The sequence below is a fragment of the Bombus impatiens genome, unplaced genomic scaffold (assembly GCF_000188095.3).
Source record: "Bombus impatiens unplaced genomic scaffold, BIMP_2.2 scf_0144, whole genome shotgun sequence".
NCBI classification, from domain to species: Eukaryota; Metazoa; Arthropoda; class Insecta; order Hymenoptera; family Apidae; genus Bombus; species Bombus impatiens.
This window is the reverse complement of record NT_176563.1, coordinates 498,984-519,612: the sequence shown is the minus strand read 5'-3', so window position 1 is coordinate 519,612 and position 20,629 is coordinate 498,984. Positions and strand designations below refer to the sequence as shown.

Here is a 20,629-nt window from a genome sequence, read left to right as displayed (position 1 = left end):
GGTGGCCGTAGCGGTGGCAGCTGCCACCATCGCCGCGGCACTAAATGTCGAACCACCACCCCCGTTCTGGGGTGGCACCGTGTTATGATAGCCGGATGATAACACGGGCTGCACCCCAACGCCGATCGCCGCCGTTGTTGATGGTTTTCTTGAAGCTAGTTCCAACGAAAATGACAAACTTGTGTCGCGTGATATAGGCGTTTCGACGAAAACTGGGATGGTACTGCAAAAGATAAGAAAAAATGTTACTTCTAATGGAAATTAGAAATTATTCGATGAGTTCCATATATGTACAGCATTGCTTGAATTCCAAATAGAAGATCAAATAAATCGTAATTCTCGCGGAACTGGTAGCGACCCGTTGACAAGGAAAAGGGAAAAGATAAAGACGATATTTCTTGTTTACTCTTGTTATATCTGTTTATTGTTCTTGCCATTAATTTTAGATTACGTTGAGCTCGAGGCACTGATCTTATGAGGCTAATTTGAAATTAGACAAAATCCCTATTAATATTTAAACGAGTATTATCGTAGTTTTCTTCGTTAAAATACATACATGCATTAAATAAATGTATTGAAAAATATAGTGGTTACTTAAAATTTGTCATATTTGTCCTTAAAAGACCAAGGATTCATAAGGTGAGATATTAACTACAGATGTGTGATACTAGTTCAATAAATTTGGTTGAAGAGTAAATGGTCGATACGGGTGCAATACAGATATCTCTTTGTAGGTCAGATTCATGTTCCAACTATTCTGTACGAGCAATCGATTGTATTGTAACGTTCTCTATTTTCCGCGATGCAGCAATAATATATGTGAGTTATTCATGATCGTTGAATTATTTAAGAAGGTCGACAACTTAAATCGCGCATCGCGTGGTTACTATTCGGGCCACGCGCCGTTATCGATAATTTTTACTGTATTTTATAGATCAATGATCATCGCAATCGTTAATCTTAAAATGTTTAATCTTAAGATTTAGAAAATTCCAAAAGCCTCTAAAGCGTTTTCAACAATCGCAAAATGGAAATATGAAAAAATGCATTCGTTATTGGGTGCATTACAATCTTCCAGATAGAGCTATCTCGGCTTGCTTAAACTAGCACGTAAAACTCTTATCACAACTGTAAAAAGGAGGAAAAGGAAACAAAAGAAATGGAAAAAAACAAAGAACGAATAACCAAGCACACTAGTTCCATAACATTGCTTTAAGCAATCTTTAAAATGTTCAATCTGTTATTATTTTCTACTTAAAAAACAAAAGACGAAAAGCAAATTCACGAAGAGAGAAAAAATGTTAAGAACGAAGCTGAAGTCCTCTTGAATTTTTCTAACGTCTTCTACTTCTCTCCTAAAAATCGATTTACCTGCTAGCAGCGCTCCCATGCCTTTTCTCATCTTACAGAATTACATATAAGATATAGGAAAGGAAGTTGGACGCTTTGTCGTATCCCTTCTATCGATACAAGCCCCGAACATTGTTCGTTCTTTCGAGTAGCCTTCCTTCTCGTTTCTGTCCTCGTTTTGAGACGTGCATACCCCAAAAGATCGAAAGACCGAACCCTGTGCGCACCGTTCATATTCCCAGCTGGCCAAGGCCCCTATTGGTTTTCTGTGGGAAATGCACGTGCTCACTATTCACACACTGCTGCTCTCTGCGCTTATAATACCGTTCTGCTACAAACACCGCTTGCCGGTGCAATCGTGCCCCGGGAACCAACGCGCTTTGCACGATCATTTTCGACTTTTGCGACACCCAGATGGAAAAAATCTCGGTGGTAGGTACCGCGAATTTTCTCTGTAAACGGAAATATCGCTCAGAATCAACAAATCTGTTCAATTCATTTCCATGAAATATTGTTTATCACGGTCATATTTATCATTGCTACTGTTTGATAACATATCATATTACTAATGCAGATATATTTGATGAATTGTTCGCGTTCAATCATAGAACTCGTATTCATGCTGAATATTTTTAATCGTTATTCTTTGTATTTTTGCTTTTTAATGTATTATTTCCCCATGAGAACTGAAGTAAGTATTCATTTCTAAAGAACTACGGTACTATTGTCTACGAGTAATCGATGTTTATTAGAAGGATAGTAGAGATTCTAAATAAAACGCCTATGTGGCGTTCAAGTTGCGCTATACAGGCGAGGAAATACGGCTCTTTAGTAGATCGTGCTATTGTAAAGAAATTTAACTTGAAACTGCGACGATACACGAGGGAAAACTACTTAGAGATGTAAAAGAACTCATGAACAAGGGTATATGATGACCATTGTTCTGCATGATGTTCGAAACTCGTGGAGCCACATGAAAGAGTGCACCATGTGTATCGTAGCGTATCTTTTGCGATATCGCATTACCACGTGCACGTCCAGATTCTTGCGCATGCTCGTGGAAATTCTATAAAACGACTGGTAATTTCTGCGCAAAAGCACAGACACCCGTGCCCTTTAATTTTATCGCTTAAAGAGTTCGAACATTTTCGATCGAATACGAATTTAAACGGATAGATTACTTTCGCGCGTTCATCGATCTAGGTGGCGCCATCTGCGCAGCTCTTTTTCATGAAATAAGGTACGCTTCGAGCATTCGCAATTCAATATAGAATAAAGTATAAAAAATGAAGAATACGCATTGAGGTACGCTTCGAATACTCGCAATTCATAATAAATAAATAAATAATAATACTGAAAATTGTATACATCAATTTCTAACTATTATTAAAGTAGCTTTTATGTATGATTATGTATGATTTGTAATAATTATTAATAAACGTTTAAAACGTGTAATATTTTATTGTTATTACTATTACTATGAAAAGAATGCAATATCGCAAGTACGAAGTTTTACTTCTGTACAAATAATAGAAGATTTCTTATATCTTGGTTAAAATCAGTATTTTGGTAGCGCAAATTACGTTTATACATTGCTAACCTTGAATTTAACTTTGATAGAGTCACTTATAGAGTGAGCAATCGGTCGATTTGATAAGATACCAATTTATAGACATTTGCTTCTACTCTGAGTTATAAGATAACGATTTTACATTTTAGCATATAGAACGATGATAAATTACTAATTGAAAATTATAGAAATAATATCTGCCATTTTCTTATCTTTAAAGTGACACAATAATATAATTTTACCTTTCTATAACAATGTTTATTGAAAGTCTGTTGAAGATTATTTAAAACTCATAGATATGCTAAAAATATTTTACTGTTCGAAATCTTTATATTTTCAGATATATAAATTTCAAGGCATTTAAACTTAAGAAGGCTACACCATTGTTTAACACGACAGAGTATTATTACGAATGTTGCACCGAATAAAAACATTATAATCGGTAAACGAAAGGAACGTCCTCCACTGTTAAAAGAACTAGAATAAAAAAAGGCGTTATAAATATCTCGTTAATCATTTGCTAAATAATTTTTTTCGCGCTCACTTAACCCCAGTGGTTTTCAAAGTCAACGGAAGAGGGGCGCCTCCTCTCGCCAACTAAAACGAAAAAGAGTGTTCTCCCCGTGTACGGTGTCCTCCAGACACGATTATGGCACATCGAACAAAAACAAATTTCGAATAATAGCCTCTCGGTCGAATTCAATACGCCGCCAGTAGAGGAACCTATAGTATCGTTTATGTGTATACATGCATTATACATATGTGTTAGTATATTGGGGTGTTCATTGTTCATAAAAAAAAGAAAAAAAGAAAGAAGAAAGAACTTATTGAAGGACATTGTCAAAACAAAAAGATTGTTATTACATGAAACAGTTGTATCGAGTCGTCAGAATATTAATATCGTTCTAATATATTTTTATGATAAGTGTTCTACTCTGCTAAAAACATTACTAAAAACTGAACTTCCTTTCTAACTTTTTTACGTCTTCACGTATCGTAGAAAACAATTGTCAAAACTGTCAGATTTCTTGTTTTGTCGCGTAATGCATTAATAACAAATAACATACGTAAATTAAGAATGTGATGACTATAACGTATGTTTCATTTCTAAGCTAAACATTCCCATATTATTCTAGGAGTAACGGTCCAAATCTTTCCACAAGTTGCAAAATTCTGTTGAACGTAGTTCAATATACCAGTGTAAATACATAACGCGCATGTAGTCGATTATAATTAACACTGTCGCAGAATCTACATCAGTACAACAGCCAAGAGTGAATTCCTTAAGGAACACATCTTCGTGCGTAATGATAAACAGGCAATACCATTAACGCATTACGATCGTGAGTACTACTACTCCTTGAATCTTTTTCTTTGTTCACCGTGCGTTATTGTGTTGTATTAGATTTCCAAGACACCCTGTATGTACATGTACCCGTAACGTACTTACGTCCAGATATAGCACGTACAGGGAGCATTTTGAAGGTTGACGTCATCCAAGTCCCACCCCCTTTAAATTTGTGCTGAATGCAACTCGGAGAAAAAAATGAGGGAGAAAGAATGAGAGGGAGAGACGGTAAAAGGGTGCGCAAGAAAAAGACAGAGGGCGAAAGAGAGGGAAACCCATCGAACGGATGCCTTTTCCCTTCGACGCTCTCTGTTCTCCCTTATCCTAACCGTATATTCCTTTGCCCCTTCTGTCTTCCCAGTTGAACGGCAATCGGGGCGGGGTGGGCCCCTCTGTAAAGCCTGCAACGGGTTTCTATTCTCGGATGTCAATATTTCGTCAACTAGAGCCCACTCGGCATGCAACAAAAGCCCCTATATACAGCTTGCGCGGCTGGCGTGAGAGAAAGAAAGGAAGAAAGAACCGACAGAGCGTCCGTGATTCGTTAGATGGCGTGTTTAAAAGAGGATGTAACATGGCGAAAACGAGAAGTCCAGACGGGTGCGAGTGCAACGCCTAGCGGGAAATCGAATACGAAGCGTATTAAATCACCGTTTATTAATGCACGTTTATTATTAACGTATTATTAACGTATAACGTTTATTATTAATTAATTCAAAATTTTGGCCAGGAAAATATTTTATTTAGGTACCTTTATCCATATCTTTTGAACAGAAAGAGGGAGAGAGAGAGAATGTCTTTTCGAATTGTTTTATTAAATATGTTTGTACTACAATTTATGGTATTTTACTGTATTTTGCTGGTAACTGTGTTCTTCTAAGGTCGTTGGAAATATAAAAATTTAGCAATAAGAGGTGTACCAGAGTTCTTAATGCAATGTAATTTAAAAAAAAATGTTGTAAGTGGGTCAATGCCGCTTTTAGAAATACAGAAGCAGTCTCTAAAAAAATATCTATATAATACGAAAAGGGTAAAGGGGATTAAAAAGTAATACTATTATCCTTGGAACTAAGGACGAAATAGCGTTTCATTCTACAAAAATTTAATTATCTTTCAATTTAGACCAAGACAAATCAATATTTTTCAATATCAAATCCAAAGTATCCTTCTTAAAACTTTCCATAATATTATAATTTTAAATATGATATTAATTATGTATAAATTCTTACTCAAGATACCAATTTAATATTTTATAGAAATCATCTTATCTTTTTAAATAATTTTTTATACTATATCGTTCTAGTGTAAAATAACTAACCATTATTTCGAAATCGTTCGCATATTCATGGGGACTGGCCTAAAGGCTGTTTCCCCATTTACAGAAACCGAGGAGGCGACTAATACTGGCGATGCGTATCGAGGTGGAGGCGAATAATATCGAGCGAGGAATCCTTGTACGAGATAAAATGGGCCTCTCACGGTCGTCGCGCGTCGACATATAATAGCCACGTTCTCCTCACTTGGTACACCCGTGAACTCGTATATGAATCTCGCCTTAATAAATCCAGTTTCGATCATCGTTATCGTTTACGACGATCTTTATTTATAATTATACGTTGATGTGTCTAAAATAACTGGTAAATGGACGAATTTAAAACTTAATGGTTCCCCAAGAAATTTATAAGAAAATGAAAAAAGAACTTAGATAGATGCATGACTTAAAAGGACAACGTCAAAAAAACTACATCTTCTTCGAACTTGTTGATCTATGCCATCATAAGCTGAAAGCAAGAAATCGCATTTTTGCTACATTAATTCCTCATTAATTAAAAAAAAAAACTATTTTTTTAATTTCACTAAGTGACTTTAGAATAACATAACTTTAGAATACATAACTTCAATATGACGTAATTTGAATGAAAATAAAAAATTTAATTTTCATGATATCAACCACTTCAACAAAATTTTGCGATGAACGATACAAATTCTTTATTCTACATTCTCATATTTAATACCTAAGATCTGCTGTACAATATAGATCATTAAAAATTCCCTTTAGAATGCAATTCCAATGACGTTCTTCCAAACTCTTAAAGCATCAAAATCCCTATATCGAATGAAATGTTAAACGAGCAATCGCGATTAATCGTCATGGATATCACCAGCATGTATCGAATGAAAGTTTCACGTACAAAAAGAAAGTTTCGCCCGACAAGAGCGCATAGAACTAGCCTATCAGATCACGTATCGCGCCCGTTGAACCAGTCTAAACGCACCTTTAAGGCGAATGACAAAGAGACCAGCGAATGCGCGTGCGCGGGAGTAAGGAGGACAAAAAACGAATACGCCGGATGCCGATCGCAACACTTCACTAAAATCAGGACACAAGTAGAGAGAAGGAGGATGGGAACAAGGATTCGAGAGTCTCGAGAGCGTTCAGACCGCCGTGCCAAGCCTGCGACACGTAAACAAGAGCGTGTGTCCGAGGTCGACTCGCTCGGAGAATCGTGGGAGGAATTCCTTCTTTTTTTCTCCCTCTTTCTCCTATGTGGAGAGAAGTCTCGTATGGTGACAGTGGGTCGAGATGAGGGAGGACAGAAAGGAGGGACGCACAGAGGGCTTTGATCTCGTCCGTTGCATCGCGTATCGTTATTTTCGGTGTGAATCGCGGAGACAAAAGCATTTTCGCGGAAAACCTCGCGTCTTTTGTTCGCCGGATAGAGACAGAAATTATTCTGATTACGCTCGTAAAAGTCATTCTGATATTTACGAGTCTTTGTTGTTGAAGGTTATACCATAGTACAGGTTATAAGAATTGTAGAAAATGGAATTATAATAATTGAATTGATTTATGAATAATTTTAGTAAGAATCATGCAGCGTAGAATAGAAAGCATCGCAGATGGTAAATTATAGAAAAATCGAGGTTGCGAGAAGGAAACTAAATTTCATATCAGATTTGACACGTATCCGTCACCTAATGAAAACTCGCGTTACTATCGTAAATGTTGTTATCTTCTGTCGTACAACAATATCGACTGAAATTAGTCACGACGTGCAAGAAGCTCATAGTGGGAAAAAGTGAAACATTAGTGACATGCAAATGATGCATTATATGTTTGAATGTAATTAGAGAAAAAATGAAAGTTGTATGCTTCTTTATATTTAGAATTATTCAATACACAAAATGAATTACGAATATAGAGACCAGTTTTCTACAGCGAATCATACTTCGTTCACTTAGCTCCTTCACTTAGCATACTTCGTAAAATACCTGCACTCTAAACGTCTTTGTCCTCCATTCCGGTATATTTATCGTGCAAATACTAATTATGCAATTCGAATCGTATCTACGGGAGAAATAATAACACCTCCGCGTCGCGGCGTCTCTTTTTTCGAAACTTTTGCGTATTCTTTTTATTCTTACTGGCTATCATGATATTTCGATCTCATTATCATATTGATTTTTATTTTCTTTTTTTTTTCTTTTTTTAGTTTGTAGTAACTAAAGAGAAAACAAGAAAAGATGGAAACGAACACATTACATCATTAATTATGCAATGGGGAAGAAAACTTAAAAAAATTCTTAGGATTGCGTGACGACTTATCGATGCAATGCTGAAACCTCAGACGCACAAAAAAGAAGATGAAATATGAAAAAGGTTACGACGTCTTTCGTGTATTTCTGAGAATTTCGGACAAATTACAAGAGTTTAATGAGAATCGCATATGCAGCAGCAACGATAGCTAGAATGATTTGTGAAATAACAATATCAGCTTGCAGTAAACGTGCCTACGGCACGTAGTTGTTCACCGGGCTCATCGACCGGCCGAGAGAGGATTTCTCATCTGCTAGGCTGTCTATGAGAAGATTCTGTCATTCGCAACAAATGCTCGTGGCATTTCGATGGAATAGATTTTTCACAGTGCCTCGAGAAAAGGTCGAACGACAGAAAACGTTTTAAACGTCTTAGAGAGAGCTTGACGAGGTTTCTCTCCATCGGCAAAGTTTTCGCAGCAACGTCGATTTGCAACTTGAGGCGAGCACGTGCGCACAGTTTACTGCGCGTGCTATTCATTTGAGGACAGCCGTTGTGCACCTCGCCACCCTATGATTAATTTATCGTTTCCATCACGTATCCTGCTGGTTCGTCGCCGTTCTGATCTTTAATCGCCGCGTTTCTTTCGATAGATGTGAACAGAAATACTAGTTCGAGCGAAGAAATGACATAATCGATCTATTAGTATGCGTGAAATCTTCGGATCGATGCCCATCGCGTTTACGATCGAAGTTTCTAGTGATATCAAGGGTTATCATTTTTCACTCATAATCTATTTTTGTACCATTCATTTTCCTACATTATCATAATTAAGTATACAAATTGAAACCTAAGTGAACTATATTAGTTAACGAAATACAAAAAACATAGGAGTTAAATATTCATACACTATTTAAGAAACTACCATAGACAAATTTAAATTTCTTTTCTAACAAAATATCAATGTTACTATATGTACGGTTCTTGTAATAATTATTAATTATTCCCTGTTTTATATCAAATATTTAACATTTTATAATTTTCTCTAACCTTTCCTACGTCATGCATTATCAGTCGTAATGTAAAATCCAGCATTAACAATGTTTTTTTTATGGAAATGCGATTGAATTATAAGATACGTTTGACAGCTATGATACAAAATATTGACTATAACTCTGGTCGTAAAGGGATAAACAGCAGGGTTGCCATAATATATTTACCGCTCGATCCCGATCGAAAAGTTGATAATAACGCTCCATATAGCTCAAACTGGCTCGTAATTCATTCGAAGAGGGTCAAGGATTCTTTTTCTCTTCCGCCATTTTTCCTTGATTGCTTCCGACACGTTCGAAATCATTTGAAACATGTGCGCAATGCAAGGAACCTGTATATGCGTGTATAAACGGAAAATAAACGGAAATAACATCTGCCGTCAGTTACAAAGAAGCCGAAAACTGTAAGATTCAACCGCAGAGGATTTCCGTTTGATGCGAACACGGGAAAGTCGTGCACACACAAAGACACAAAGAACTGTTCGCCAACGCGTTTACAATGGCGGCCGATAATAAGAGCAAACGCAAGCAGAAGAGAAATCTTGCTTTTACTCTGCGAAATTATTGAGCGTGCATTCCACGAATGCACCATTAGCTCTCGCCCAAGTAAAAAATCAGGCTGGTTAAATATATGTACTATACTCGTTGACTAAATACGCATATTTGTCTTTCATTTTCATTTGTTGAGAATTTTACTTACAAATTATCCTTCAATCTCTTGAAAAATAATTCCCAATATATATTTCTATAGATAATAAGTAGTATAGATATTTATGTAAGAAAATTAAATAGGCGTTCCACTACAATACGCTGTTTAAAGCATTAAAGCATTAAAAAACACATTGTAAGACATACAATTTTATTTAAATTTCTTTTTCTTAGAAAAATAATGTTTTATGAGGATCCTTTGCTTTTTTGTTAATGTCAGATGTTTGCGAAATTTTCAAGGTCTTCGTATTTCTGCAAAACGCCCGTAGTAAAACAGTTCCTAGTTAAAATATTCACGGCGGGTATAACGTAAGAACAAAACAGATTATGCAACTGGATGATATGCCTCGTATTGTCATTATGTAAGGATCACAGTTCAATTCTGGAACAATACTACGACGATTTAATAATTACGATCTATAATATACGTGACGGTGCATAAATGGGAAGCGTCGCAAAAGAGTTTTGTAACAAACCTCAGCTATTGGTGTCACGTTACAGTTCCATGAGGGATACCATGTTACGTTTAAACTTCACCGCAGAACGTTAGCGCAACATTTTTGAGTCCTAATCCTTTTTTTAAATATTTTTCCTTCCTTATACTGTTTTTACTTTTACATTTTTAAAGAGAATGTACTTTTTTTTATTTTTTCTATCGTAGGTTCTTAGTATGAAAGTTAATATTTTTTAGAATAAAAAATTAGTAAGATTTTGAACATATGTTGAGTATATTTTAAGATAGGTGACCGTATCGATTAAAACGTGACAGTACTTGTAAAAGAAACCAACGAATTCTTTATCAGACTGTTATTGGAAGGGTGGGGAAGATTCCTGGATATTGCAATTCGTTGAATGATTACGAAAGCTTTGACACGTTAACAATTTTTGAACGTGTCCGTAGCGTCGAGAAAACGCGTTTCCATGCTTTATTTTTGTGTCAACTGAAACGCGGAAGGAATACTTTACATTATTAATATACATATACTGAATCGAATTTATTAAATTTTTACTCGTTTCAGATATCGATTTTTCAAAATATAACGAGATAAAAAAGTTTATTACTAAAGATATTCCTATTCGTTATAATGAGCGAAATTTTTTTAAAAATAAAAATCTGAGAAAGGATAGATAAGTTTTCGTTGAAAACGTATTATCTCCGCTTTAATAAAAGCTATTCATTAAATTTTAAACTTACGAGGGCAACTACATCTCTATAAGTTACATCACGCGTGCTTCCGAATATCTCGAAATATGACGGAAGTAATTTATCAGTGATTCAGTGGTGGCGTAATATCCGCAGCTTCAAATATTCATCTTTTGTTCTCCTGAGTATATGTACATCGATTCCAACTGAAACGAAACATTCTTTTGAATTGTGTAAATAAAATATATGTATATACTCGTATCAACATAAAGTGCGACTTAAGCCCCTGAGATAAAAAGCGGCGACACTCTGGAGCGCATCTCGACTAATTGAATCCGTCAAAAATCGTCTCCCCTTCGACTGTACATCAAATTACTCAATTAAAATGGTTTTCAGATTGATTGTATTAACCCTTCGTGGCCGAAGGTCAGACTGTTCCGTTCATCCCATTCGTTGTTAACCGGAACTTATATGTATTGAACCGCTGCTCCGCCAAATCAATTTATGTATTTTCTCGCAAATCAATCTAATTATCTATTAATTAAAATTTACAGTAATTTAAATTTCTAAAATTATATTTTCTATTAATCTTTCTATCTACTATCTGTCTCGATGCAAACGTGACGCGAAAGTTAAGAATTTGATGAAAAGAAAAGTGGATCGTCCCGCGTACGATATTTCAAATGGAACTCCCTAAAAGTGCTGCCAACCTTTACATACCGAGCGCGACTCTCCATTTACGGTATTACGCGCGCGCGATTCCTTCGCGTGATGCTTTCTATGTTGAAATCGGCCTTTGTATCGGCGAATTGTTACACGCCTTACGTCAGGCCGCTTTTTGACGTGCGATAAATCCTCTTCTGGAGGATGCATTTCTGCAAATAGAGGCGCGAGCACAGGCGCGCGTGGCCACGCGCAGGAAGGCCCATGAACTGTCAGGATTCGGAGAAAGTTGTTTCGGGGCGTTGATTGGCGGATGACGAAATCACGGAAGCCGCCGGCCAATCGTTGCTTTGGAAACTTTCCCAGAACACTTAACCCCTTTGACCGTTACATAAATATCACTCGATCCGGTGCAGCGTGTTACAGCAATGTATCCTGTACGATGAGATAAAGGGAACGCCGGACGACAACAATTCGCTGTTAGCTCTCTCTCCCACGTACGAGAACAACGGGGCTTTCGTACCATACTTTTAAGAGCAACGAAAGGATAGTAGTTTCGTGTGAAAACAGACTTAAGATTGCATTAATTGGTTCGATCATCGAATGGCGTTAACGTATCTCGAATTGTAGTGTAACGATTATGTTCTTTTCCTTTTCTTTTTTAGATGCAAAGAACTGTAAGTTTCACATGTCTCAATTAGATCACGGGTAATAAAGTTTTGTTCAAAAGTAGATTTCTAGTAGAAATCTTTAATATAGTCGAAGGTAGGTCGAAGAATTGAAAGTAAGAAAACTGAAAACCACAAATTAGATCATAGTTTGTTGCACAAACGTTACGTAAATTTATTATATAAATTATAGAAATATTTTTTATAATAGACACTGGAGAATAATCGAAGGGCAAGAAAGCGATTCATCTGTGCTGTTGAAACGAACGAACGAACAAACGAACGACTGCAAGGGCTCGAACGAGGAAGAAATTTACTAGAAATTAGAAAGGCACGTTGGAAATCACCTTATTACCGGAGAAATCGAGACAATTGTTTCGAACTGTAATGTATGTACGAAGTTGAAAGACATACTTTCTTTAGAGCCCGTTTATAGTTTGACACGCATATAGATATATGTATATGCATGTATATATAGGGGCTTGGAAATAAGGAAGTGGAGAGAATATAACACGTGCCTATAAGTTAACTCGAAGCACCAAAATAACATCGGTCGCTTAACGTCGACTGAGGCAAAACGAATGAACGCAATTCTCGTGGAAAACTTTAATATAGTTTATACCGGTGCCTAGTATCTTGATGTATGTCAGGGTTAAACTGGAATGCATTGATGACGAAGATCGTCTAGGAAATATTTTTCACGGGAACACGCTCAAGGAACATCTCAGTCATGCCTCGTAAAGCCATACGAGTCGTGATACTTAATTCCCTTTGTAGGAGCTCTAAATCAAGATACATTTCTATTAATACATTAGCAAGAAACAAGATCCCTATTCCGAGTGAATTAAGTTAGCAGTGAAATTCTTCTGCAGTTGAATGTTGTCCGAGTATTACTTCTTTTTTTAAAAGCTCTTTATTGCCAAACAAAGACATCAAAGTTAAGACTAATGTATTTAAAGCAACGATGGCATCATTTGATACGATCTTACGTGCACGACACGTACTCCATTTACAGTGAGACGCTCGTTAATTTCAAATAATCACGCGTGTGTTCGCACGTGCGCGGAAACGGACGCTTAAATATATATCACGAAAGATACTACATTCCCACCTGCTCTTTGCATTAATTATTCGGGATTACAAAGTCTTCTACTTTCTTAAACTTTTCTTCCAGATAAAACCTTCGAAACATACACCGCGGCGTACAAGGAAAATGATTAATACGACGCGTTAAATAAAGATACCAGCCCCATCAGCAAGTTAACAAAGAATTCAACAAAGAATTCTGAAACTCAATGAATATTTCTAATCTAATCATCCTATCTCCTTTTTTGGTATTTAAATTTGTTGAAATCTTACGCGATAGTAGGATATATATAAATATTTTTTATTTTCTAACCTCTTTTCACATTTTAAAATTATATATAAAAAATAATTAAGTAAAAAAGGTATTTATTTTTAAGTTAAGATTAATTAACCACTCACATATTTTATTTGTATACTATTTTTCTAAATGTAATGATATATTTTTGTTATTATGTGATACGTATTTAATTATTCATATACATATTTCAAACTGCGAGTCACGCGTCGATTGACGCGCGAGTCACCTATGATAAGTAATAACTAGAAAAAAATAAACAACTGAAGTTATGACAACTGATATCAGTGTGTCTTCCTGGATAAGGTGAGTCGCGGCCTTGCCACGTGCAATCGTTTCCGGCCAATCAACGCACCCCGTTTGCAATTGCAGTTATTTTATTAACCGATCTTTCTGTCCGATATGGACTTTTCGTCACTGCGCTGACACAATTACTTTCCCCCTCTTTAACGCGCTTAACACGCTTTTAAACATTGTAATAAATCACGAAACGCGTTATTGTCACGATGGTGATAATTAATCTTTTCAGAGGAAATTCGATAATGTTTTTATGGTTATCACCGGACCATGAAGGAACAGGTTGTGAATTATATTTCTCGCGGCGAGTGTCTTTCAATTGCGATCTTTTATATCTGAACTCACAGGAACAAAGAATTAACGTGTACAACTTGAATTACAACTGATAGTTTACTGCTTACGTGGATAAGATAGGATGCGATCTTGCTAACCTGCTGCATGCCATTAATTCTAAATAATTAACATATCTCTTTTGTGCCATTGAACTGCTTATATTTTGTTGCTTTTTTATTAATATTTATCGATATCTTTTAATTTTCATCCTATAAAATAATTTTCCTATTTATATCACCTTAATTAAAAGAAGCTTAATAGCATATAATTAAAATATCTATGAGCGATACTATAAATTTTTAGATCATACAAAATATCTTAATAAGAATTAATAATAAGAAGAATTAACATAGAAAACTTTCTATCAAGCAATTACACTTCCTATCAATTCTCCAATACATATACATAATATTGATTATGTATAAGTATAACGTTTCTATAAATTGCTTGGAATTCATCTTTAATGTTCAATATCGACTAAGCAACGGTATAATCGCCAAACGATAATTTCCTTTCGTTGACGTGACCAAAGCGCGCGCGTTAGAGCTTTGTCTATACAGAGTTGAGAATATCGACGTTCTTGCTTGCCGTTTGACATAAGTATACGGAACAAAATTAGGCGACTGGCGCTTTCAACGTATTGTGCGCGCATGCGCACTCAATCGCGCTTCTGCACGCAATGTAAGTACAACCGATAGCTAAAGAAACGAAGCATATACTATTATCGAGCTGATTTGTTATAATTAGTCGCCAATTTTTATCATTTTAGTCACTATTTTCTAAATAACCCTCCCCATGAAATGTACAAAAACCTCTGATTATGTGTCATATAATATATCGTATATAATATGCCACTCAAATGTATATACTACTATAAAATCGAACAGTTCTTAAGAAATAAGATAATTCTTCTTTAAAAATAACGAACCCAAACTTCAAATGGATCGCCCGAAAGAAAAGAAACATCGAACGAAATATTATTCTTCGGTTGTTTGAAACGTAATATCGACTCTCATAGCAACGCGTAATCGTTTGGATAAAAGCGGGTCTGCGACAGCGATAACGGATTCCGGGAAGATTTTATGTCGACCGTGATCGGTACGTGGCATAGCGCGGTCGATTTGAATTCGTTTGCCGCATCGAGGCTTTTTGATTCGCGCGTCATGCGCGTCAAAAGCCACCACACGTCCCGAGAGCTCATTATGCAACGAACAATTATGAAAATTTAATTACGCTTCACCTTGAGCGCGCGTGCGGGGACATAATGTTCGAAGGCTGCTCCATTGTCGTCGGACCGAGAGCAAGCGTCACGAACGGCCGCTTCGCGCCGGCAAAACAAACGTTTCATAATCCAACCGAACGGATTCCGTCGCGTGTAAACCAATCGTTTGCGCAAGCGGTACGTACGCGACCGTCTTCGAAGGATAGGATGATCGCTTACGTTCCTTTTCTTTTTTCGACGAAAGTTTTTCTTGCCTGCCGTTGGTAATTTCGACTTTCCGAGTAATTCCGACTGTTCGCGAGGCGAGTCGAGAGAACCTGACCGTTTCAATTTCGAAATTTATATCCAAATAAATTATGTCATGTAGCAACGATATTCGAATTTTACTCTTTTTCTTTTCTTTTTTTCTTTTTTTTTTACGGTTTACGGATACTCGTTGAGAAAATGGAATATTAAAGAGCGACGCGGCGGTTCTCATGAAACAGGCTACCGAAGGAATGAAAATTACGATATGTCCACAATTTTCTACGTGCCAACGCGTCAAGGTGAATTTATAATGTGCTGCTCCTCTGACATAATTCCTCGTCAGTTCCGAGGCGTCTGTCAGTCGTCCTTGACAAATAAGTACCCTCGCTCCACAAGAAGAGTGCGCAATCAAAGATGACGATATATTCCTGAGTCGCTGATATTTGCCAATTTGGTAAATAGCAGCGACCCCCTTTGTCGAAACGGCTGTAATATACCATAAGTTCAATACGACAGCAACGACTTCGTCATGAGAAATTTGCTGTGAAATTTTAACAGCCGTGCACATATATCTATGAACTACGGCAACTCTTTGTCTAAAACATTTTTCTATGTTATCCAAACGTGATTATTACATAGAAAAATTCAATGATAATGGAAAAGAAAGACAAAGATAATGAGATACGAGAGGAGAGGAAAAAAGGAAATGGCACTCTCCGGTCGAAGAATCCGTAGACTCACGCGCGAGGTATGAATCGGCGAGTCGACCTCATTTATTTGTGGATAAGGGCAAAGTGTGTGCAGCACAGAGCATGGCTCTCCCTACTGCATCCCCACCAGTGATCCGCCGGGTGATTCCCCCCGCGGTAATACGTCCCTGGGAAGCACGGTATGCGCCATCGAGTGTACGCTTATTTTAACAAACCTATTTCTGATATTGTGCCACCGCAACGGGGCCTGTATCGAGATTAGAAGGCTTTTAACGAAACCGACTTCTTGTGTTCACGCTGAGGAGACGTTGTAATGTAAGAGAAAGAATGATAGAGAAAGAGAATAGCAAACAACCGCGCCTCTGCATATGGACAAAGATCGCGTGTGTTCGATGCACGTACGCGTACTCGTGCACGGAGCACATTCGATAAGTACCCCCCTCTCTTGGTTGTGTGCGCTCGTAACAGTGGTTCTGTCACTATGGCGTTAGGTGAAAGCTCAACGTTCGTAGAAGTAGCGCTGGACACTGGATGAAAGGTGTACGCGAAGCAATGCGAAGTATCGATGTAATGCGTTCAACGATGTATATACACGTAGTAATTTGTGAAGTTGAAAAAAAGATGGTAGATTTTTAGTAAATAAGATAGAGTACTGTGGCTACAAGAAATATTGGTACACTCGCATCCTTATTTTTCAATAAAGTGCTTTTTTATAAAATCCTACATTTAATTTTTAATAATACAAATAATTGTAGTCATATGAAACTACTATTAAATAATATGAAATTTAATTTGGTTCGATCTCTTTAATTACTATATATGAGTACGATATGTATTAGACACAATGGTATGCTTCAGTCGCCATAACGGTCAGGGGACGATAATACTTTCATATAGTAATGTGACCAATAATACGTCGATCTAAATTGCCACTCTGACTCATTAGCATAAAATGTTAATTTAGAACTAGCAGATAGAAGAAAAAAGAAAAATTGAAGTTATTTGAAAAAAACGTCGAAAAATGAACTAATAAAGCTGGCAGTAAAGCGGGGCGCCACAAGGCTGCAGCCACGAAGCACATAAATGTCAAGGGATCCTGACATAGTTTTTAGATCCGTTGAAGTGACTGGTTATCGGGCGGAGAACTGTTGTATGCCTTTGTCGATTATATTTGCTGGCGAGCGGCGTTCTCTGCGCGATATACATGAAAGTACAGTTTCGGCAAACTATCGTTGATAGTACAGTGACTTGGCGTATGACTGTTGACGATAAATGATTAGATAGCCCGGGCATAGCGGAGCCTATTGCGCGTTTAATATTGCCAAGATTATCTCGGCGCACGCCAAAGACCGCATCTATTACACACGGTACTATACGAAGTACGAAATGAGGCATATCGTTCCATTCAATTATAGAAATCTAATTTAATTATAAAAATTCGATCAAATTTTAACCATCTCTCTTTCTATACAATTCTCTATCTCTCCGTTTTTATTGATATTTTTATATTTTACTTCGTTTTCCTTTACGTTGATTGATAACAACGTCAGTGACAATGTCATACCACCGATTATCGTCATCGCAAGCGAGATAGTGTACAATCGAAACCGAGCCATGTCCGTTTACTCGACTTTAAATCGTTCATTTTTTCGCGAATCACGCGATCAACTGATAATATATATTTTTATTTTTCGTTGACATTGTCTCGTTCATGATAATACATTTCACGATTTGAGCAGAAACGAGAATATTCGCGGATGTACATCAATATCAGAAACGTAACGGTGAAACAGATTTGAACTTTTCTCGGTAATGAATTATTAAGATCGTATTCTGGATTATACACACTGCTGCTGCTGCTGCCGTGGTCGTAGATTCTCTCAATAACTCGTTACCTATCGATAAAAACGCACGAACCAATTGAGAATACATAATTCAATAATAGGTATATGTACACATACTAAACGAAAGAAATTCAGTTAGAGTTATTTTCTTGAAACATTCTGAAACATCTTTTATTTCCTTCTAGAAAACGTAACGTATAACGGATTCTATTCTCATAAGAATATGTAATCACATTCGTTGTAAAATATTCAAGTGTGTTCACTAACGGTTTATAAGCCGATTCGGTAGCAGATCATTTCACGGCGTGTATAGTTTTGCTACACATAAAGGTGTTAATACGTCGAGTATAATACGTTACAACCCTCTAGGCAATCAAAGATTATAGTGGACGTGACTTTCTGCCTCTTTTCGTGTCTCCCGTCTATGCCAGACCTTTCTATCTCTCGCTCCCTCTCTCGACATTTTCTTACTCTTTCCCCCGCGGTTAACCGGGATCGACTCGAGAAACGAGTAAGACAGAATGACACATCTTTAGAACAATCACCCGTTGTGAAAGCGCCTTGCCAGTTAGAATATCTACTACTGCAATGTAATAACGAGCAAGTGGCGAGTTAAAAGATCGCGAACCATTGTCGATTTTTTATTTAAGATTCAGTTTTATGAACTGTCTTATACAATGAACATCAACCTTCATTAATGAAGAAAACATTAAACGAAGAATAATAAACAACTTGAGGGACTTTTCATTAACACGATCAACATTGTATGGTCGTTACACGAACGGTTGCACAATCTTCGTTGAACGAGGGATAAAATTTAATTTTTCACAGAATAATTATATTGAAATATTTCATTCATAATTTCAAAAGGATCGTGTCACTGCAATTTTGAAGTTATCCTGAGAATCCAACGACCACTTGCGAGAATGCCGTGTACCCGTGTATTACTGAAATAATGCACTTCCACTTACCTAAAGGATGACACAGAGGCGCATTATCCTCGGTCGATACACCTTGTTCACGGTATAATCCAATTCTTTCTTGTGGCAAATGGAATATTACAAGGAATAAAACACTAGATCACACCAATGAGCACACTTCTCTGCGTCCACGAAAACTGTCTACGTTTATCGTCATCGTCCGTCACGACGACGAGCACGGTCACCACGCTGCTCGGCACTGCAACGCTTTCGTCTATTCATCACCTCGTCATAACAACGACAAAACAAGCGAGAACGCGGTCCGCGCGACTCAGGCTGGACGTGCGGAACCCACCAGAGAGTGTTGCACGCGCGTGCGACTCGGATGTGTCGTGAGAGAGGGTAAAACTCCACTGCTCGTGGCCGACACCGGTGTTGTGTCCTTGCGACTCCAGCGGCAACAACTTTATCACACAACTTTGTCTCTTTGAGTCGTTTTCAATCACGTTTATGTTTAATAATGTAATCGTATCGTAATTGTCGAAAACGAATATCAAACTATCTGCGGCATACAAAAACTATGTACTTTCATTCTTCTTTCTTATTCTTCTTTTCTTTTTTCGTCGTTATAAAGTTTCTTTTATTTCTTTCGTTCACGTCTTCTCCTTTTTTTTCTCTCACACACTTTCGTAAACTTTAGATATATATCCACCGGTTGTGCGTATTACACGCGTGCGGCTCACAGTCTGTCACAGATGCACTGACGATGGTATAACACGACGACGAACTGTTAATAGAATTGACGAGGACATTGATCACGACGGCGGTGACAGAAGCAGCAACTGCAGAAGCTTCGAGGACAATGATGATGATGATAAAACATTTGAGAAATCGTCGCGTGGATGATCGTCGACGACGACACTCGTGAACGAAGAGAGAGCGTCCTCTCGGTATTCGCGGACGGCTGACTCTGACTGCTCGGCTGACTGACTACTCCGCGCCGGGTAGCATTGGCCCCGCTAAACGGTTGAAAGTAATACTGTCTAGTGAGAGGCTGTTGGGGCCAATATCTGTCTTGCTTGCTCTCTTTGGTCCGTCCTTTTCGCTCTAACGGTACAGTCTGTCCCTGCTCCTCTTCATGCGCGCTCTCTATTGGATCCGTGCTGTGTGTATACACTCTCTGTATATCCACGGTGTGTGTCCCTGTCCGTCGATTCGCGTACGATCTTGTATCACACAAACGCGAACGTATCTTTGTGTGCGTTGGTAACTGATGTTGATGGTAGAGAGTAGCAAAAGCAGCAGACACAGGATAATGTGAGAGTGGTGGTGCTGTTGGTGGTTGTTGGTGTTAGAATGACTACGATGAGGATACTAACGGTAGTGGTAGAGCGTGGATGACGTGGTGGGAGTAGTTACACGCGCGCACGTACACAGGCGCAGGCGCACACGAACGCCATCTAGCAGCAGCGCGACACTCGCACCCAACGCACAGACGCACGAATACTGCAGCACACGCGTGTGCCACTCCATAAAGACGCAGACAGTCGAATGGATAGAAAGTGGGGATACGGCAGACTACGAACGACAAGCGTAGAGAAGCAAGAGGAAAGGGGAGATGATGCGGTTCAATCG

General features: G+C 37.7%; 1 protein-coding gene across 1 annotated transcript in view; it reads right to left on the bottom strand.

Moving 5' to 3' along the window:
• Positions 1–20,480, bottom strand: part of LOC100742893 (zinc finger MIZ domain-containing protein 1) — a 25,656-nt gene extending 5,176 nt beyond the window's left edge. Inside the window, exons 1-2 of the mRNA XM_003487212.4 lie at positions 19,046–20,480; positions 3–223 (exon numbers count right to left, since the gene is read on the bottom strand). Coding sequence (XP_003487260.1) covers positions 3–30 — 28 coding nt within the window. The 5' untranslated portion in view covers positions 31–223; positions 19,046–20,480. The remainder of the gene's footprint in view (positions 1–2; positions 224–19,045) is intronic.
• Positions 20,481–20,629: the final 149 nt, after the last annotated feature.